Source organism: Zalophus californianus, chromosome 14 (genome assembly GCF_009762305.2).
Source record: "Zalophus californianus isolate mZalCal1 chromosome 14, mZalCal1.pri.v2, whole genome shotgun sequence".
In the NCBI taxonomy this organism is placed as follows: domain Eukaryota; kingdom Metazoa; phylum Chordata; class Mammalia; order Carnivora; family Otariidae; genus Zalophus; species Zalophus californianus.
The window spans coordinates 19,027,841-19,043,719 of record NC_045608.1 but is presented as its reverse complement, the minus strand read 5'-3'; the positions used below and the strand labels follow the sequence as shown (position 1 = coordinate 19,043,719).

At 47.2% G+C, this 15,879-nt stretch overlaps 1 protein-coding gene across 4 annotated transcripts in view; it reads right to left on the bottom strand.

The window, feature by feature from the left end:
• Nucleotides 1-319: 319 nt before the first annotated feature.
• SGSM1 (small G protein signaling modulator 1) overlaps nt 320-15,879 on the bottom strand; it is an 85,875-nt gene continuing 70,315 nt past the window's right edge. For 2 of the 4 annotated variants that reach the window (XM_027577049.2, XM_027577050.2), the window contains 6 exons: nt 14,553-14,677; nt 12,502-12,584; nt 7,701-7,810; nt 5,609-5,705; nt 4,381-4,548; nt 2,239-2,531 (listed from right to left, as the gene is read on the bottom strand). In XM_027577049.2, the coding sequence (XP_027432850.2) occupies nt 2,443-2,531; nt 4,381-4,548; nt 5,609-5,705; nt 7,701-7,810; nt 12,502-12,584; nt 14,553-14,677 (672 nt within the window). In that variant the 3' untranslated portion in view covers nt 2,239-2,442. Of the gene's footprint in view, nt 2,532-4,380; nt 4,549-5,608; nt 5,706-7,700; nt 7,811-12,501; nt 12,585-14,552; nt 14,678-15,879 lie in introns of all 4 variants that reach the window. The other 2 variants (XM_027577048.2, XM_027577051.2) reach the window with 2 other exon arrangements.

The window sequence follows — 15,879 nt, the reverse complement described above, 5'->3', positions numbered from 1 at the left end:
CCTCTCAGCCCATGCGGTCAACCCACAGAACTGCAAGCTAAATAAATGGCAGTGCGAGGCCACTGAGCTTTGGGGTGCTTTGTTATGCAGCATTACTCATGCTGACAGCTAACTGATACAAGGGAGCGAGAAGTGTTTCGCCTGCCTTGAACCTCCTGGGGAAAGACCAGGCAGCTACCATGAGACTCGGTCTCCGTCTGGGTCTGGGTCACTGGGGTGGGGTTGGGAGGACACAGTCTTCCACAGCGAATATCTCTCTCCTTCGTGTTAAAAAAAATTCCTGCAGCTCAGAAATGAAAAAATAACCCATATTCACACATTTCTCTGTTTATATGTATTTTCTCTCTATATAGACACAACTCTTTAGGAAACAGTTACAAGAAAAAGAGGAGGGCACTCCATAGACAGAACGACTTCCCACACACTCAATTTCCAGGACACAAGGACGCACACAATGTACAGAGACCGAAAAAAGCACAGTAAAGCCGAATAAATAGGAGTTGTTCCAAATCACAACCACGGACACTTCTCTGGAACACCACGAGAGAGAAAGCGGAGAAGGGACTGTGTGCTGTACTCTGTGACTGGTCTGGCGAGAAAATAAATAAGAATTGGAAGGTCTAGGACCTGGGTCTTGCTAAAACAATGTCCTCTGTAACGAACAGCTGAGTGACTAGATAGCCTTTGATCTGGAGGGGGCTTTTGCACATTCCCAACCCCCCCCCCCCCCGTCTTGGGAAGGCAGGGGACCAGAGCGGGGAGATGCAATTGTCACGGAGCATACTCTTCGGAGGCAAGGGTCATTTAGGTCTCGTCCGTCCTGCTCAAGGGGCCCCCGCATCAGGGACTGCGGGGGGTGGATGCAGCTGAAGGCACTGGGGCCAAGGGATTAGCCTTCACAAGCACGCAGGGCAGCGATTCCTCCCCCTCCTGGTTTGCTCAGGACAGAGGACTAATGTACTCTCTCTCTGAAAGCTTCCATGTGCTTTGAGTCTCCTCCCCTCTCCAAAATCCTCCCTGCCTTTCCGGGGAGGAGCCTTCCAAACGGACGCCATTTCTCCCACGTCCCGTGCATTCTCAGAAGAGGGTTGGCAGGACCGCTCGAGCAGAAGGACAGGTAGGCAGGGCGAACCAGCTAGATCAGGGTCTGTCTGTGATTGGCAACCCTCTGTGTGAAGACACGGAGGGGACCATTCCCAGACTTAGCCATGACCCTGGCGCCAGGTCAGCGGCATGTTTTCCAAGGGAAACACATGCCCCAGGCTTACCCTGGCTGACCTCAGTCTCCCCTGGCTGACCTCTGCCTTCCTTTTCCTCCTTTGTCCTGAGGGAGCCAAGGCACCTAGAGAAAAGCCAGCCTCCCTGACTTCTCTAGAAGTGGCTTTCGCCAACACATACCTTCCAAACTTCTGGACCACCAGACCCCACGTGCAGAAGGAGAGATGAGGTCTTCCCCAGGAAGGGAAGAAAGGGACGTGTACTCTGCCCTGTGTGGGGGGGAAGGAGGGGGACTCTGGGGGGGACCCCAAGTAGCCTCAGGCTGTCTCACACCTACAGACATTTCTCATGCTCCATCACCCTTCCAGGGAGAGGCCTTTCTTGAAAAGAAGAAAATTAGTCTCTCCTGGGGTCAGGAGAAAAAAATGAGAAAATACAACAAACGGCATCCAGCCCCTGAAAGGGAGGTGCACTCCCGTGTGCCTTTTCTGAATGGGAAGGGGCCTCAGGACACAGGCCCCGTAAAGAAAAGGCGAGGAGGGAGATACATCGGTATCCCCTCCTCGATGTCAGTGGTTCTCAAATGGGGACATTTGGCAATATCTGGAAACATCTTGGTTGTCACAACTGGGTTGGGGAGGGGGCCCTACTGGCATCTAGCAGGCAGAGGCCAGGGATGCTGCTCAACACCCTACAATACACGGCCCCTCTCCGAAAAGAACTACTACCTAGCCCCAACGACCACAGTGCGGAGGTGCAGAAACTGCTCCAAGCCAACCTTCCAGCCATCCTCTGGAACACCTCCAAAGGCCCCTTTCGGAGCACAGAGGTAGCCCCACAGACCTCTCCTACACCAATTCCCCCCAAAACTCCCTCCCCGAGTCTCATCTGACAGAGCAGCTTGGAGGGACCGGGACAGAGTAAGAGAGATGCGCCTGTTCTGGAGGCCACCCACGAAAATGCTCCCTCCGTCTGCTGATGCACCCCAACTCCCACAAGGGAGGAAGCCCAGACTCGAACAATCTTTGGTCAAACGGAAAAACGTAAGGCTGAACTGAAGGGGCAACCCCTCGACCCCACCTGCCTGGGTGGCCAAAGTTGGGGTAGTTTTTCTTTGCACAGAAGTCCATGCTCATGAACAGACACGGGGACCTCGCGCCCGGGGCGGCCAGGAGGAAAAGCGGGCGGGCAGCTCGGCAGACATGGCCCAGGGAGAGCAGGCCCTCACTTGTTCTCGATCAGAGTCTGCACCTTGTAGACGAGGTCCCGGGCCAGCTTCAGGATGTGTTTGGTGTTGTGCCGCTCGGCCATTTCTGAAAGAGCGGAAGGCAAGAGCTCATGAGCCTCCTTCTCTGTCCACCCTGGGGCCCCCCTTGCACCTTCTAGTGGAGGGGTCCCTGGGGCATCCCCATCATCATCATCTGGCATCATCCCCAAGCAGAGACCTTGGGGAAGGCCTGCCCCTTTGGACCCTGGTTTCTGCCTCTGTAAAATGGGGGTTACCACAGGTTCTGCCTTATGAGGCTACTGTGAAATCAAACTAGAGGATGTGGGTTCCCAGTGCGTGCTTGAAGAAAGTTAGGTCTTCCCACCCACCTTGTATAAACACCACGACTGGGGGCCTTTCAAGAAAGCAATGCTGGGGGTGCCTGGGTGGCTCAGTCGGTTAAGTGTCTGTCTTCAGCTCGGGTAAGGATCCCAGGGTCCTTGGATCCAGTCCCACATCGGGCTCCTTGCTCAGCGGGGAGCCTGCTTGTCCTTCTCCCTCTGCCTCTCCCCTTCCTCATGCTCTCTCCCTCTCTCTCCAATAATAAGAATCTTAAAAAAAAATACCAGGCAATCAATCAAAATCAAATAAAGACTATAGGTTAATTAACAGTAATGTACCAATGTTAACTTCTTAGTCGTGAAAATGTTCTAGATCAGGTAATGTAGAGACATCAAGGGCAGCTGAGCGGAGGGTATCAAGAACTCTTTGCACTAGCTTTGCAACTTCTCTTTAAATCGGCAGTTATTCCAAAATAAAGTGTTTGATTTAAAAATAAAAATAAAATAATGTTTCTCGGGTGCCTGGCTGGCTGAGTCGGGAGAGCATGTGACTCTTTTTATTTTTTATTTATTTTTATTATTTTATTTTATATTTCATTTTGTTTTTTTAATTATTTTATTTATCTGAGAGAGAGCAAGTGCAAGAAAGAGCACAAGAGGTGGAGAGGGGCAGAAGGAGAAGGAGAAGCAGGCTCTCCGCTGAGCAGGGATCCTGATGCAGGGCTCGATCCCAGCACCCCGAGATCATGACCTGAGCCAAAGGCAGACGCTTCACCGACTGAGGCACCCAGGTGCCCCAGAGTGTGTGGCTCTTGATCTCGGGGTTGTGAGTCCCAGCTCCACGTTGGGTGTAGAGATTACTTTAAAATAAAAATCTTAAAAAAAAAAAAAAGCGTTCTTGGGGTAGGGTCAAAGGTGGCTTTTTTTTCTTCTTTTGCTTTTTTTCCAAAATCATCTTCAGTTTTTAAAAATTTTTAAATAGTGATAATAGGAGCAAGAACTTGCAGTTATGGGGCTCCTCAGATGAGCAAGGTATTGCATAATAGGTTTTATCCATGTTGTCTCATTTAATCGTCCCAACATCTCTGTGAGGGAGGGGTTAGGACCATTCTATCCCCACAGAATCTGAAGCCCAGAGACAGGAAGTCACTTGCCCAAGGTCACACAGCTCCCAAGTGGCTGGGATCGGAATCCCATTTCAAAGGCTGTGCCTTTCTGACGTCACTTCAAATGCCTTCCTGGGGCTGCTTTTGTGCCCATCAGCCCTCCGAAGCAGACACTTTTACCCCATTTTACAGATGAGAAAGAGACATTTAGAAAGAGGGGAAGTGACTTATCCACGGGCACAGATGCTTAGTGGCAGAGCCGGGGTTTGCCCCCGAGCCTGATTTCAACACCCATGCTCCTTCTGCTAGATTCCTGAGAAAAATGCATTCTCCGCGTTACAAGATGTCAACTCATCCGTTTGGAAATAGACCCAAGAAGCGGATGGAAACCGCCCCCCATCCCCTTCACCGCGTGTCAATCTGAGCACATCTCCCACCCTCCAAGGCCCCAGGAAGGGGCCCGTCAGAAGCCCGCACCCCTCAGAGGACAGCCCGGTCCCATGGGTACCGTTAAAGAATTTGATGATGTCCGTAAAGTCCATATTGTTCTCCAAGATGATGTCACGGTAGACCTCCACCAGAGCCAGCGCGATGAAGAGGACGTAGTGGGCGGACGAGACATGTTTGGCTGCCCAGATGGTCTCCCAGACAGAGAAGACGTCATCGTAGACGAGTTCTGCCAAGGCACCGGCACGCACACGCGTGGGGAGAGGGTCAGCCACGGACCTCCCGCTGCCGCCCTCCCTCTGGGAAAATCCCAGGCCAGCTGTGCCCTACGCTTCCGTCCTCGTGCAGCCGATAGAGCTCAGGTCAGGAGACAGGAGACCTGCACTCTGCCACTTGACCATCAGAAGCCTCAGTTTCCCTATTGGGAGAAAAGGCTGCGCAGACTAGGGGGTTGTGAGTTTCCAGCTTCTGTAAGGGAAGGAACCGAGCCTGGCCGGGTTTCATTTACACGGACCTGTCCCTGCTGTCTGTCCCTTGACCAGTGTCCCCCTTTCTCCCTGTACCTTTCAGCTCCTTTAGCACCCATGGGGGTACCGCCTTGCTTCTGCACACAGGCAGAGCTCGCTGCTGCCTCTGGGGCTGGTCGAGAAACGAGAGCAAGCGATGGTGGAGAGCAAGGCTTCCTGTGTCCAATAAGCTCAGTCTGAATCCAGCCCCACCCCTGGCAAGGTGACCTCCCCTCCATCATCCTCTCCCTCTCCTCCTCTGCAAGTGGGGTGAGGCTTGAAGAGAAAATACATAGAAATGGCTCAGCACGCTGCCTGGCACACAATAAACACCTCCCTGCAGGGTAGATACTCTTATCAGCGTCACCCCCACCTTGCAGAATACCAGGGTGCTGTGCTATACCCCATTTCTAAGTCACATGGGCCACATGCCGCACGGGACAAGGGGTGCCTTGCCTCTGATAAGCAGCATAACAGAACGGAAGGGCACTACCTGGGCTTAGGAGGTGGACAGAGGTGGCCTAAGATTCTGGCTCCACTGGTCTGACCTCTGAATTGAATTCTTAGCCTTTGTTTCCTCATCCGTAAAATGGGGACTGTAACAACAAACTGTCATTGCAAAATAGGGCAGGTGAGCCAATAGTCAGAACTCGATAAACAGGTGTTCCTCACTTCCTCTGGCTTTGCTCCAACATCCCCAGCCTCACCTCCATGGTTCCTTTCTTCCCCCTGAGGTTCTGCTGCAAAGAGTCTGGGAACCACGCCCCGGTCTGAAGTCATTACCTCGCTTGAAATCCAGTAGGAACCAGCGGTAGCAGAAGTAGAAGTGAGTGTAGTCCCCGTTCTGATGCATCAGCTCAAAGAGCTCCGAGTCCAGAATCTGCCCGCGGGAGAAAAGATTGGCATCAGCCTCCCGGCAAGAGGCTGGCCCAGAGGAGTCCGCTGAATAGAGGCTGACCCTCTTACCGGATGCCACACAGCCCCATGACCAAGTGGAGTTAGGCAACGGGCAAAAGATTTGAAGTGAAAATCGACCCAGCTCAGGTCAACCCAGTTGTTTCTCCAAAGATACGCAAATAACCATAAAGCACGGGAGAGATGCTCAGCATAATTGGTCAGGAAAACGCAAATCAAAACAGTAACGAGGTACCACTTCACACCCTCTAGGACATGAATCCAGAATCAAAACGACAGACAATGAAGCGTTAGTGACAATGGAGAGAAACTGGAGCCCTGATATGCGGCTGGAGGGAATGTAGCCTGGGGCAGGTGAAATGTCAGCCCTAAGGACATCGTCGAGAGAAATGCAAAGAGACGGCCACACAGAGACCTGTACACGAATGTTCATAGCGGCACAATTCCCAAGAGCCGAAGCGTAGAAACAGCCCAAGTGTCCGTCAGTGAATGGCCTGATACATAAAACACGGCAGAGCCCGCCAGTGGAGAATCATTTGGCAATAAAAAGTCATGGCCTCCTGACACCTGCTACCACACAGATGCACCTTGAAAACATATTGCTGAGTGAAAGAAGCCAGACACAAAAGGCCACATGTCATGTTACTGCATTTCTGTGAAATGTCCGGAATCGGTCAATCTACGGAGACAGAAAGTAGATTAGTGGTTACCAGGAGCTGGAGAGAGGAACTGATGTTACCATGGTTACTAGGGTTTCTTTTTGGGATGCTGAAAATGTTCTGAAATTAGTGATGGTTTCACCACTGTGATTATGCTAGAAACCACTGGACTGTATATTTAAAAAGGGTAAATTGCATGGTATGTGAATTATATCTCAATAAAGGTGTGTGTGTGTGTGTGAGAGAGAGAGAGAGAGAGAGAGAGAGAGAAATATACCCAGATGTTACTTTGAGGAAAAGGACCAATACAAGCAAACATCTTTTTTTAATTTAAATTCAATTAATTATCATATAGTGTATAATTAGTTTCAGAGGTAGATGTCAGTGATTCATCAATCTTATATAACACCCAGTGTTCATTCCATCAAATGCCCTCCTTCATGCCCATCACCCAGTTACCCCATCCCTCCACCCCTCTCCCCTCCAGCAACCCTCAGTTTGTGTCCTATGATTAAAAATCTCTTATGGTTTGTCTTCACCTTATTTTTCTCTCCCTTCCCCTATGATCCTCTGTTTTGTTTCTTACATCCCAAATATGAGTGAAATCGTATGATAATTCTTTCTCTAATTGACTTATTTCACTCAGCATAATACCCTCTAGTTCCATCCACGTCGTTGCAAATGGCAAGATCTCATTCCTTTTGATGGCTGCATAATATTCCATTGTGTATATATACCACATCTTCTTTATCCACTCATCTGTCGACGGACATCTAGGCTCTTTTCACAGTTTGGCTATTTGTGGATGTTGCTGCTATGAACATTGGGGTGCAGGTGCCCCTTCGGATCACTACATTTGTATCTTTGGGGTAAATACCCAGTAGGGCAATTGCTGGGTCATAGGGTAGCTCTGTTTTCAACTGTTTTCCAGAGTGGCTGCATCAGCTTGCCTTCCCACCAGCAGTGTAGGAAGGTTCCACTTTCTCCGCATTCTCGCCAACATGTGTCGTTTCCTGACTTGTTAATTTTAGCCATTCTGACCGTTGTAAAGTGGTATCTCAGTGTGGTTTTGATTTGTATTTCCCTGACAAGCAAACATCTTTTTAAGGGCTTGTTCATTATGTAGCCAGGGGGCCTGGACTGATTAAATGCTCAGTGAGAATGAATCCAGTGGCATTGATTTGAGCTAACGGAGTTGGAATGAACTGAACTGAGTTAGACTAAGCATGGCTAGTCTGTTGACCTGAGGACCATTGGGCTGAGGTGGAAGAAGTTACATTATCGAGTCAGACCGGTCCTACCTGGATCAGCGACCTCATGTTGGCAAAGTGCGTGTCCATGGCGCCTCCGTGGGGGAAGTTCTGGTTCATCCTCTTCATGAGCTCTGTGAAGCAGCTGAAGGCGAGGGCCTCTGGGGAAAGAGCACAGGAGAAACAGCTGCCACGGCCCGGGGAACCCGAGCTCCCAAGGTGATCCCAAGGTCGAAGGCCCCGAGCTGGTTCGTGAGGCCCACAGTCAGAGGACACGCACACAGACAAGGGAGAGTCCGTGGATCCCACGTCAGGGAATGCTCTGCAGTCTTAACCATATGCTTTCCACCTTCGAGGGGTCGAAATAGCCTTTCTTTTAGGAAATGATGATGACACAAGATCCTCTTTTTATTTACTTTTTTAAAAAATATTTATTTGTTTTTGAGAGAGGGCATGTGCCTATGGGAGGGGCAGAGGAAGAGAGAGAGAGGAAGGGAATCTCAAGCAGACTCCCCGCTGAGCATGGAGCCCGACGAGGGGCTTGATTTCACAACCCTGAGATCATGACTGGAGTTGAAACCCAGAGTTGGATGCCTAACTGAGTCAATGAGGTGCTCCCACATACTCTTTTTAAAAGATCCCTGTTTGCTCTAATAAAAATTTGTTGATGTTTGGTTGGTCCCAAACTTTTTTTTTCTTTTTTCAAAATTCTACCAGTTCATGGATTTCTCAAGTCTGGGAACTGCTGAATTAAAATGGCGATTGTCAATACTGGAAAGGTTCTAACAGGCATTATGCAGAGAAAGGGTCCAATAACTTTGAGAAATGCTAGACAGGAACTACATATAATTGAGAAAGTAAAGGCTCTGAGAAGTCCCGCAATAAAGAAACCTGTTTCATACTGTTTTAGCCAGCGTTTAGAGAACTTTGTTTGAAAATGGTACCTTTTTTTTTTCCTCTTAACACCTGGTAACTTGGGAGAAAGTTACACAAGACTGGAAGGTTCCCCACGGCATAGTAAGATCTTCATTTTTATTTTTTTATTTTTTTTAAAGATTTTATTTATTTGAGAGAGAGAAAGCACGAGAGGGAAGAGGGTCAGAGGGAGAAGCAGACTCCCCGCTGAGCAGGGAGCCCGATGCGGGACTCGATCCCAGGACTCCAGGATCATGACCTGAGCCGAAGGCAGTCGTTTAACCAACTGAGCCACCCAGGCGCCCAAGATCTTCATTTTTAAAAAGACTTTATTTTTGGGACGCCTGGGTGGCTCAGTCAGTTACAAGTCTGCCTTCAGCTCAGGTCATGATCCCAGGGTCCTGGGATGGAGCCCCGCATCGGGCTCCCTGCTCAAAGGGAAGCCTGCTTCTCCCTCTGCCTGCCACTCCCCCTGCTTGAGCTTGCGCACGCTCCCTCTCTTTGACAAATAAAGAAATAAAATTAAAAAAAAAACCAGACTTTATTTTTTTAGAACACTTTAGATTTATAGAAAAATTGAGAAGAGAGCAGAGACAATTTCCATATACCCCCACACTCAGTTTCCCTTATGAGGAACATCTTAGCATGGCCCATTTGTTACAATTAACGACCACTGATGACACATTATTAACTAAACTCCATAGTTTTGTTTATTTTCTGTTCCAAGAACCCACCTGGGATAACACATCACGTACAGGTCCTCCCTCTCTCCTCTCCTCTCTCTCCAGGACAGTTTCTCAGGCTTTCCCTGTTTGTCATGACCTTGGAAGTTGTGAGAGCAGTTGTCACGTATTCTAGGTGAGCCTTCTCTATTGGAATTTGTGATGTTTTTCTCACGATAAAGACTGGGATTTGGGGTTATTGGGAGAAGGACCACAAGGGTAACGTGCCATTTTAATCACATCATGTCACCGGCACCTGCTACCCACAGGATTATGACCGGTAATGTTGATTTCGGTCACCTGGCTGTCACAGTGTTTGTCATGGTCTCTCTACCAGAGTTTCCCTCCTGCCCGCACCTTCTATACTGAACTGCTGGGAAGGAAGTCACGATGCACAGCCCGTGTCTAAGGAGGAGAGCGTTATGCTCCCTGTTTTTTAACAGCCTTATTGAGATTCACACAGCATAAAATTCACCGTTTTAAATGTAAGGCTCGGGTTTTTAGTAAAATTCACAGAATTGTGCAACCATCCTCTCGAAGGTCAGAACATTTTCAGCACCTCCACAGACAACCCCACACATCAGCAGGCATGGCCCATTTCCCTCTTCCACCAGCCCCCGTCAGCCCTTTGTTTTCAGTCTCTACAGCTTTGCCTCTGCTGGACATTTCTAATAAATGGAATCATGCACTATGTGGCCTTTTATGTCTGGCTTCTTTCACTTAGCATAGACTTTTCAAGGTTCATCCACATTGTAGCATGTGTCAAGTAGTTATTTTTTGACCAAATAGTATTCCATTATAGGGCTACACTACATTTTATGCATGCATCCCTGATAAACATTTGGGTTGTTTCCACTTTTTTGGCTATTGTGAATAATGCTGCTGTGTGCACATTCCCGCACAGAGTGTTTGTGTGAACATATGTTTTCATTTCTCTTGGGGTATACCTAGAAGTGGAATTGCTGGGTCTTACAGTAACTCTATGTTTAACATTATGAGGAACTGCCAGACTGCTTTCCAAAACGTTAGACATTTTACAATCCCACTAGCAAAGTACAAAGGCGCCAATGTCTCCATATTATCACTAACACTTGTTGATAGTTTCCATGGTTTTGATTCTAGCCATCTTAGTGGGTGTGCAGTGGTATCTCTTTGTGGTTTTCATTTGCATGTCCCTAGTGACACAAAGATGTTGAGCATCTTTTAATATGTTTACTGGCCACTTGTATGTCTTCTATTCTGTTGAGAAATTCTATCCAAACCTTTTGTCCATTTTTAATTGGGTCATTTACCTTTTTCTTGCTGAATGGTAAGAGCTCTTTACATATTTTGGATATAAGTCCCTTATATTATACATGTGATTTGCAAGCATGTTCTTCCGTTCTTTGGGCTCTCTTCATTTTCTTGATGGTGTTCTTTGAAGCACAATAGTTTTTAATTTTGTTAGGTCCAATTTATTTTTAATTTTGTCACTTTATTCTTTTGGTGCCATATCTAAGAGACCACTGCTTAACACCCAAAGTCATAAACCCAAGGTGACCAAGATGTATGCCTATGTTTTCTTCTAATAATTTTACTGTTTTAACTCTTATATTTAAGGTCTATGATCCATTTTGAGTTAGTAGTTTTGCATATAGTATGAAGCAGGAGTTTGACTTCAATCTTGAGCATGTGGACACTTGGTTGTTTCAGCATCTTACGTTGAAAAGACCCTTCTTTCCTTGCAGGGCTGAAATATCTTGGCACCCTTGTCAAAATCAAGTGATGTAAAACTACCAGAAACACTTATTTCTGGAATTCCTTTTTTTTTTTTTTTAAAGAATTTATTTGTCAGAGAAAGAGAGAGCGAGCACAAGCAGGGGGAGGGGCAGAGGCAGAAGGAGAAGCAGGCTCCCCTGCTGAGCAAGGAGCCAGAAGCCGGACTCGATCCCAGGACCCTGGGATCATGACTTGAGCCAAAGGCATATGCTTAACTGACTGAGCCACCCAGGCGTCCCTATTTCTAGACTTCCAATTTTATTGTACTGATCTACATGTCTATCCTTGTGGAAGTACCACACTCTCTTGATTACTGTAATGTAGTAGGTTTTGAAATTGGGAACTGTGGGTCCTCTAACATCTGCTTTTTCAAAATTGATTTTGTTATTCTTGGTCCCTTGCATCTCAGATGAGTTTTAGGGTCAGCCTGCCCATTTGTATAAAAAGTGCAGCTGGGATATTGATAGGAATCGCACTGAATCAATTTGGAGAGAATGGCCATCTTCACACTACTAAGTCTTCTGACCCATAAACATGAGGTGTCTTTCCATTTATTTAGATCTTCAAATTTTTTAAAGATTTTATTTATTTGAGAGAGAGAGAATACGTGAGCAGGGGGGAGGGGTAGAGGGAGAGGGAGAAGCAGGCTCCCCACCGAGCAGGGAGCCCACCAGCCTCAACCCCAGGACCCTGGGATCATGACCTGAGACGAAGGCAGACGCTTAACTGACTGAGCCACCCAGGCGCCCCTAGATCCTAAATTTTGTTAACACTGTTTTACAGTTTTGGTATACAGGCATACCTTGTTTTATTGTACTTTTCTGATACTTTTTTTTTTTTAATAAATTGAAGGTTTGTGACAATCCTGCATCAAGCAAGTCTGTCTATCGGCATCGTTTTTCCAACAGCATTTGCTCACTTCATGTCTCTGTGTCACATTTTGGTAATTCTTGCAATGTTTCAAACATTTTCCTTATTATTATATTTGTTACGGTGATCTGTAATCAGTGATTATGACTCACCCAACTCAGATGATGGTATTTTTTTTTTAGCAATAAAGTATTTTTAAAATTAAGGTAGGTACATTATTTTTCTAGACAATGCTATATTGCACACTTAATAGACTACAGTGTAGTGTAAGCATAACTTGTATATGCACTGGGCAATCAAAAAATTCATTTGACTCCTTTATTGCAATATCCACTGTATCACAGCGGTCTGTAATTGAACCTGCAAATCTTTCAATTCTTCTGTTAAATTTATTCATAAATGTCTTGTTTTAGATGCTATTACAAATGGAACTGCCTTCCTAATTTCACTTTTGAATTGTTCAGTGCAAGTGTAGGCAAGTACAACTGACTTTTGTATATACAACTTGTGTCTCGCAACCCTGCTGGACTTTATTAGCTCCAGTATTTGGGGGGGAGGGGCAGTGGGAGTGGGGAGGACATACTCACCATCATCCAGAATGACCAGCAATGGAGCCAGGAGGTCACACATGCCCTGGACATAGCCAATCTCAATGTGCTGCCAGATGTAGCTGCAAGAGAGACAAGGGGCCCGTGGATGGCGCTCACGACCTGTCTCTCCAATCCATTCATCCTCTCCCTCCTCCCTGGCGCGGTCCCCCATCCCTCACCTGGACCACTCATTCCTTCAGCTCCCACCTGCATCCCCTACCCCGGGCTGACACTCTTCAAATATCCTATTCTCAGCCACCACAATGGCCTTCCTAAAGCCCAACTCAAGAGCACCACATGCTCACAGGCTCCCCACTGCATGCCATGACAATGTGCAAACTCCTTCACTGGGGGTACAAGGCATTCAGTGTCTCCTCCCCCATCCATCTTCACGGGGCCCCCCCCCCAACCTCCTGGTACTTCTTCCTCTCTGGCACATATTCACGCCCCTGGGCTTTGCCCTACCAGTTCTGTGCCTGGAGTTCCCACCTGCCCCTTAATAATAAGAACTAATATTTACTGAGGGTTTACCGTATACTCAGGCACTAAACATGTATAGCACCATGAAATTCTCAAAACAATCACGAGAAAGGTATTATCATATCCCATTTTACAGATGAGGAGACTGAGGCCCGGAGACATAAGTGACATGCATAGAGTCATTCACCTAATAATAAATGGCAGAGGCAAGATTTGAACCCAGGTGGCCTCACTGCAGGGTATGTGTATGCCAAGTGGTTTCTTGAGTCTCTCCTAATTTACCAAAGGCCATCTTGAATGTCACCTCCTCTGTGAGGCCTTCCATGATTTCTCCCAAAGCCATAACCCAGAAAAAGTTGGTCTATCCTTCCTTCTTCCACAGCACCTTTTCATTTTAATGTAATATACTATATTGAAGTTCACTATATTTGTATCCCCTCAACTCAATTTTGAGAGGCAATGATTGCTTAGGAGATTGTAAAATAGAATAGTTAAGAGATAGTACTTATTAATAAAAATGAGTTAGAGCAGGGGTTGGCAAACCTTTCCTGAGAGATAATAATTATTTTCAGCTTTGCACGCCGTACATTCTCTGTCTTAACTACTCAACTCTGCAGCAGCAATCACAGATACTATGCAAACAAATGGGCATGGCTAAGTTCTAAGAAAACTTTATTTGCAAAAACGAGTGGTGGGCTGCATTTGGCCTATGGGCTATACTAGTCGTTTGTGAACCCCTGGGTTAGAGTAGAATGGAGAGATGTCCAGGATGCATTATTAAGTGCATAAAGCAAGTTGTAGAAAACATAGTATTAATCCCATATAGGTAAAATACAAAAAAAAAAAAAAACACATTAAAACACATATGCACGCATGTGATATTATACAATATATACAATCTGTTGTGGTTTTTTACGCATATAATACATATATGGCTTGGGAAGATGTTTGCTCAATTGTTAGCAGGAGTTTCTTCTAGGGGAGGGAGCGTTATGACTGGAAAGGGAAGCAGTTTCTCTTTGGACCTTATGAACTTCTGGTTTCGCTGGTTGAGGTTTTTAATAAGCCTGAGTTGCTTTCATATTTTGAGAAATAAAATATTCAGTATGTAGTGAAAAGTAATAAGAAGCTCCAGGTCTTGGCTTAAGGAAATAAAGCACAAGATTCTAGAACCTGAGAGATGGGAGTATGAGCTCCCATTCAGCCAACTGCCCCGCTGGGGGACTCCAGCAATGTGGTGGCCCTCAACCTCCGTTTCCTCCCCTGTAGATGGGGGATGGGTGGGGCAGGGGGGTGGGAGGTAACACCCCCCAGGCTTGCTGTGAGGACGAGGCGAAACAGCTTTTAGTAAAGGGCTCAGGAGAGAACCTGGTATACAGTAAGGGCTTAATAAATGCTCCGTTATTATCATTGCTCTGATTGTTATCTTGTCAGTGTGGGCTGGCATAAATGCCAGGTGGGCAAGGTGCCAGGAGCAGAGGTGGCTGTCCAGCTGGGCTCCCTGGGGCCCCTGTCTCTGCTACCCTCTTCTGCACCCCTGCAGACCCCCGCCCCCCACCCCCAACCACCTGCACATGATGTTGCGCAGCTTCTCCAGGTTGGCGGGCGTGAAGTACCAATAGTTGCGGTCACACCTCTGCACATCCTTCTCGATGCGGTGCAGGTTCACCGTGTACAGGTCCAGGAGCTCTGGCTGCAGGCCCCGCGGAGGGGAAGGAAAGAACAGTTACACCCCCACTCCTCCCAGAGGTCAGATTCCACAGGTTCTCCCTCCTCCCCCCTCATCGGCTCCAGGTGCCACTGAAATGCACATCCTCTCCCTGGACCGCGTGGGTGTTTGGTTTCCTTTCTGTTGTTGCCCCGGAAAGCCTCTTTTTACTTGGTATGATGAAAGTTCTTTTTGTTTTTCTCCCTTCTATGAAACAAGACAATTCTCTAAGGTGCACAGACTAACTATCCCCGTTGAGCGCAGGAGGGTTTTAACTAGCTGGAGGTGCACCCCCACCCCCTGAACACCGGACAGGAAGAACGGAGGAAGCGAGCAGGAGCCCAGTTCTGGCCATAAGCTGGACTTGCTGCCTTGACCCCACCTGATGAAAAGCTGCAATGATATGGCAAGAAAAGTATGGAATATTTCAAGGCCAAAATTTAACCCAAAAAGGCAAGAAAATACCAAATCTGGCTTTTGCCTTGAAGGAAGCTGCCAAACTGGCAAAATGTAAGCTTGGATTGAATGGTTTTGGGGTCCTTCTCCCCTAAGGTCAGGAATCTATTAAGAGACTTTCCTACATTAAGGTGGGACCCCCAAAGAGCCCCATCCCTGGTAAAAGAAGCCCGGAAGAAAAACTAACATTTGGGGTCTCAAGGACAAATGCCTGTCTTGAATAGAGGTGCCAAAGGAAGTGTAAAATATATCTCCCTGGATAATTAACAGCTTTGAATCAGGTTTGCAACGTATGCAGGTGGATAATCCAAAAGCAAGAGTAACTTCTACGTGAAGGTGAAGAAAAATCTAAGATGACAGCTATCTCTCGGGAGCAGTGGACTGGGAAAAGCCACTGAAGAGACTTCTTGAGACATAAAAGTGAATAGAAAAGCCGATGTGTCTGAATGTTCCAGGAGAGATTTAGAAAACTGGCAGAGTTGGGGCGCCTGGGTGGCTCAGTTGGTTAAGCGACTGCCTTCGGCTCAGGTCATTATCCTGGAGTCCCGGGATCGAGTCCCACATCAGGCTCCCTGCTTGGCAGGGAGTCTGCTTCTCCCTCTGACCCTCTGCCCTCTAGTGCTCTCTCTCTCTCTTTCTCTCTCTCTCAAATAAATAAATAAATAAATCTTAAAAAAAAAAAAAAGAAAATTGGCAGAGTTTGGAGGTTGGGGGCTGAACTACTGGTGCAT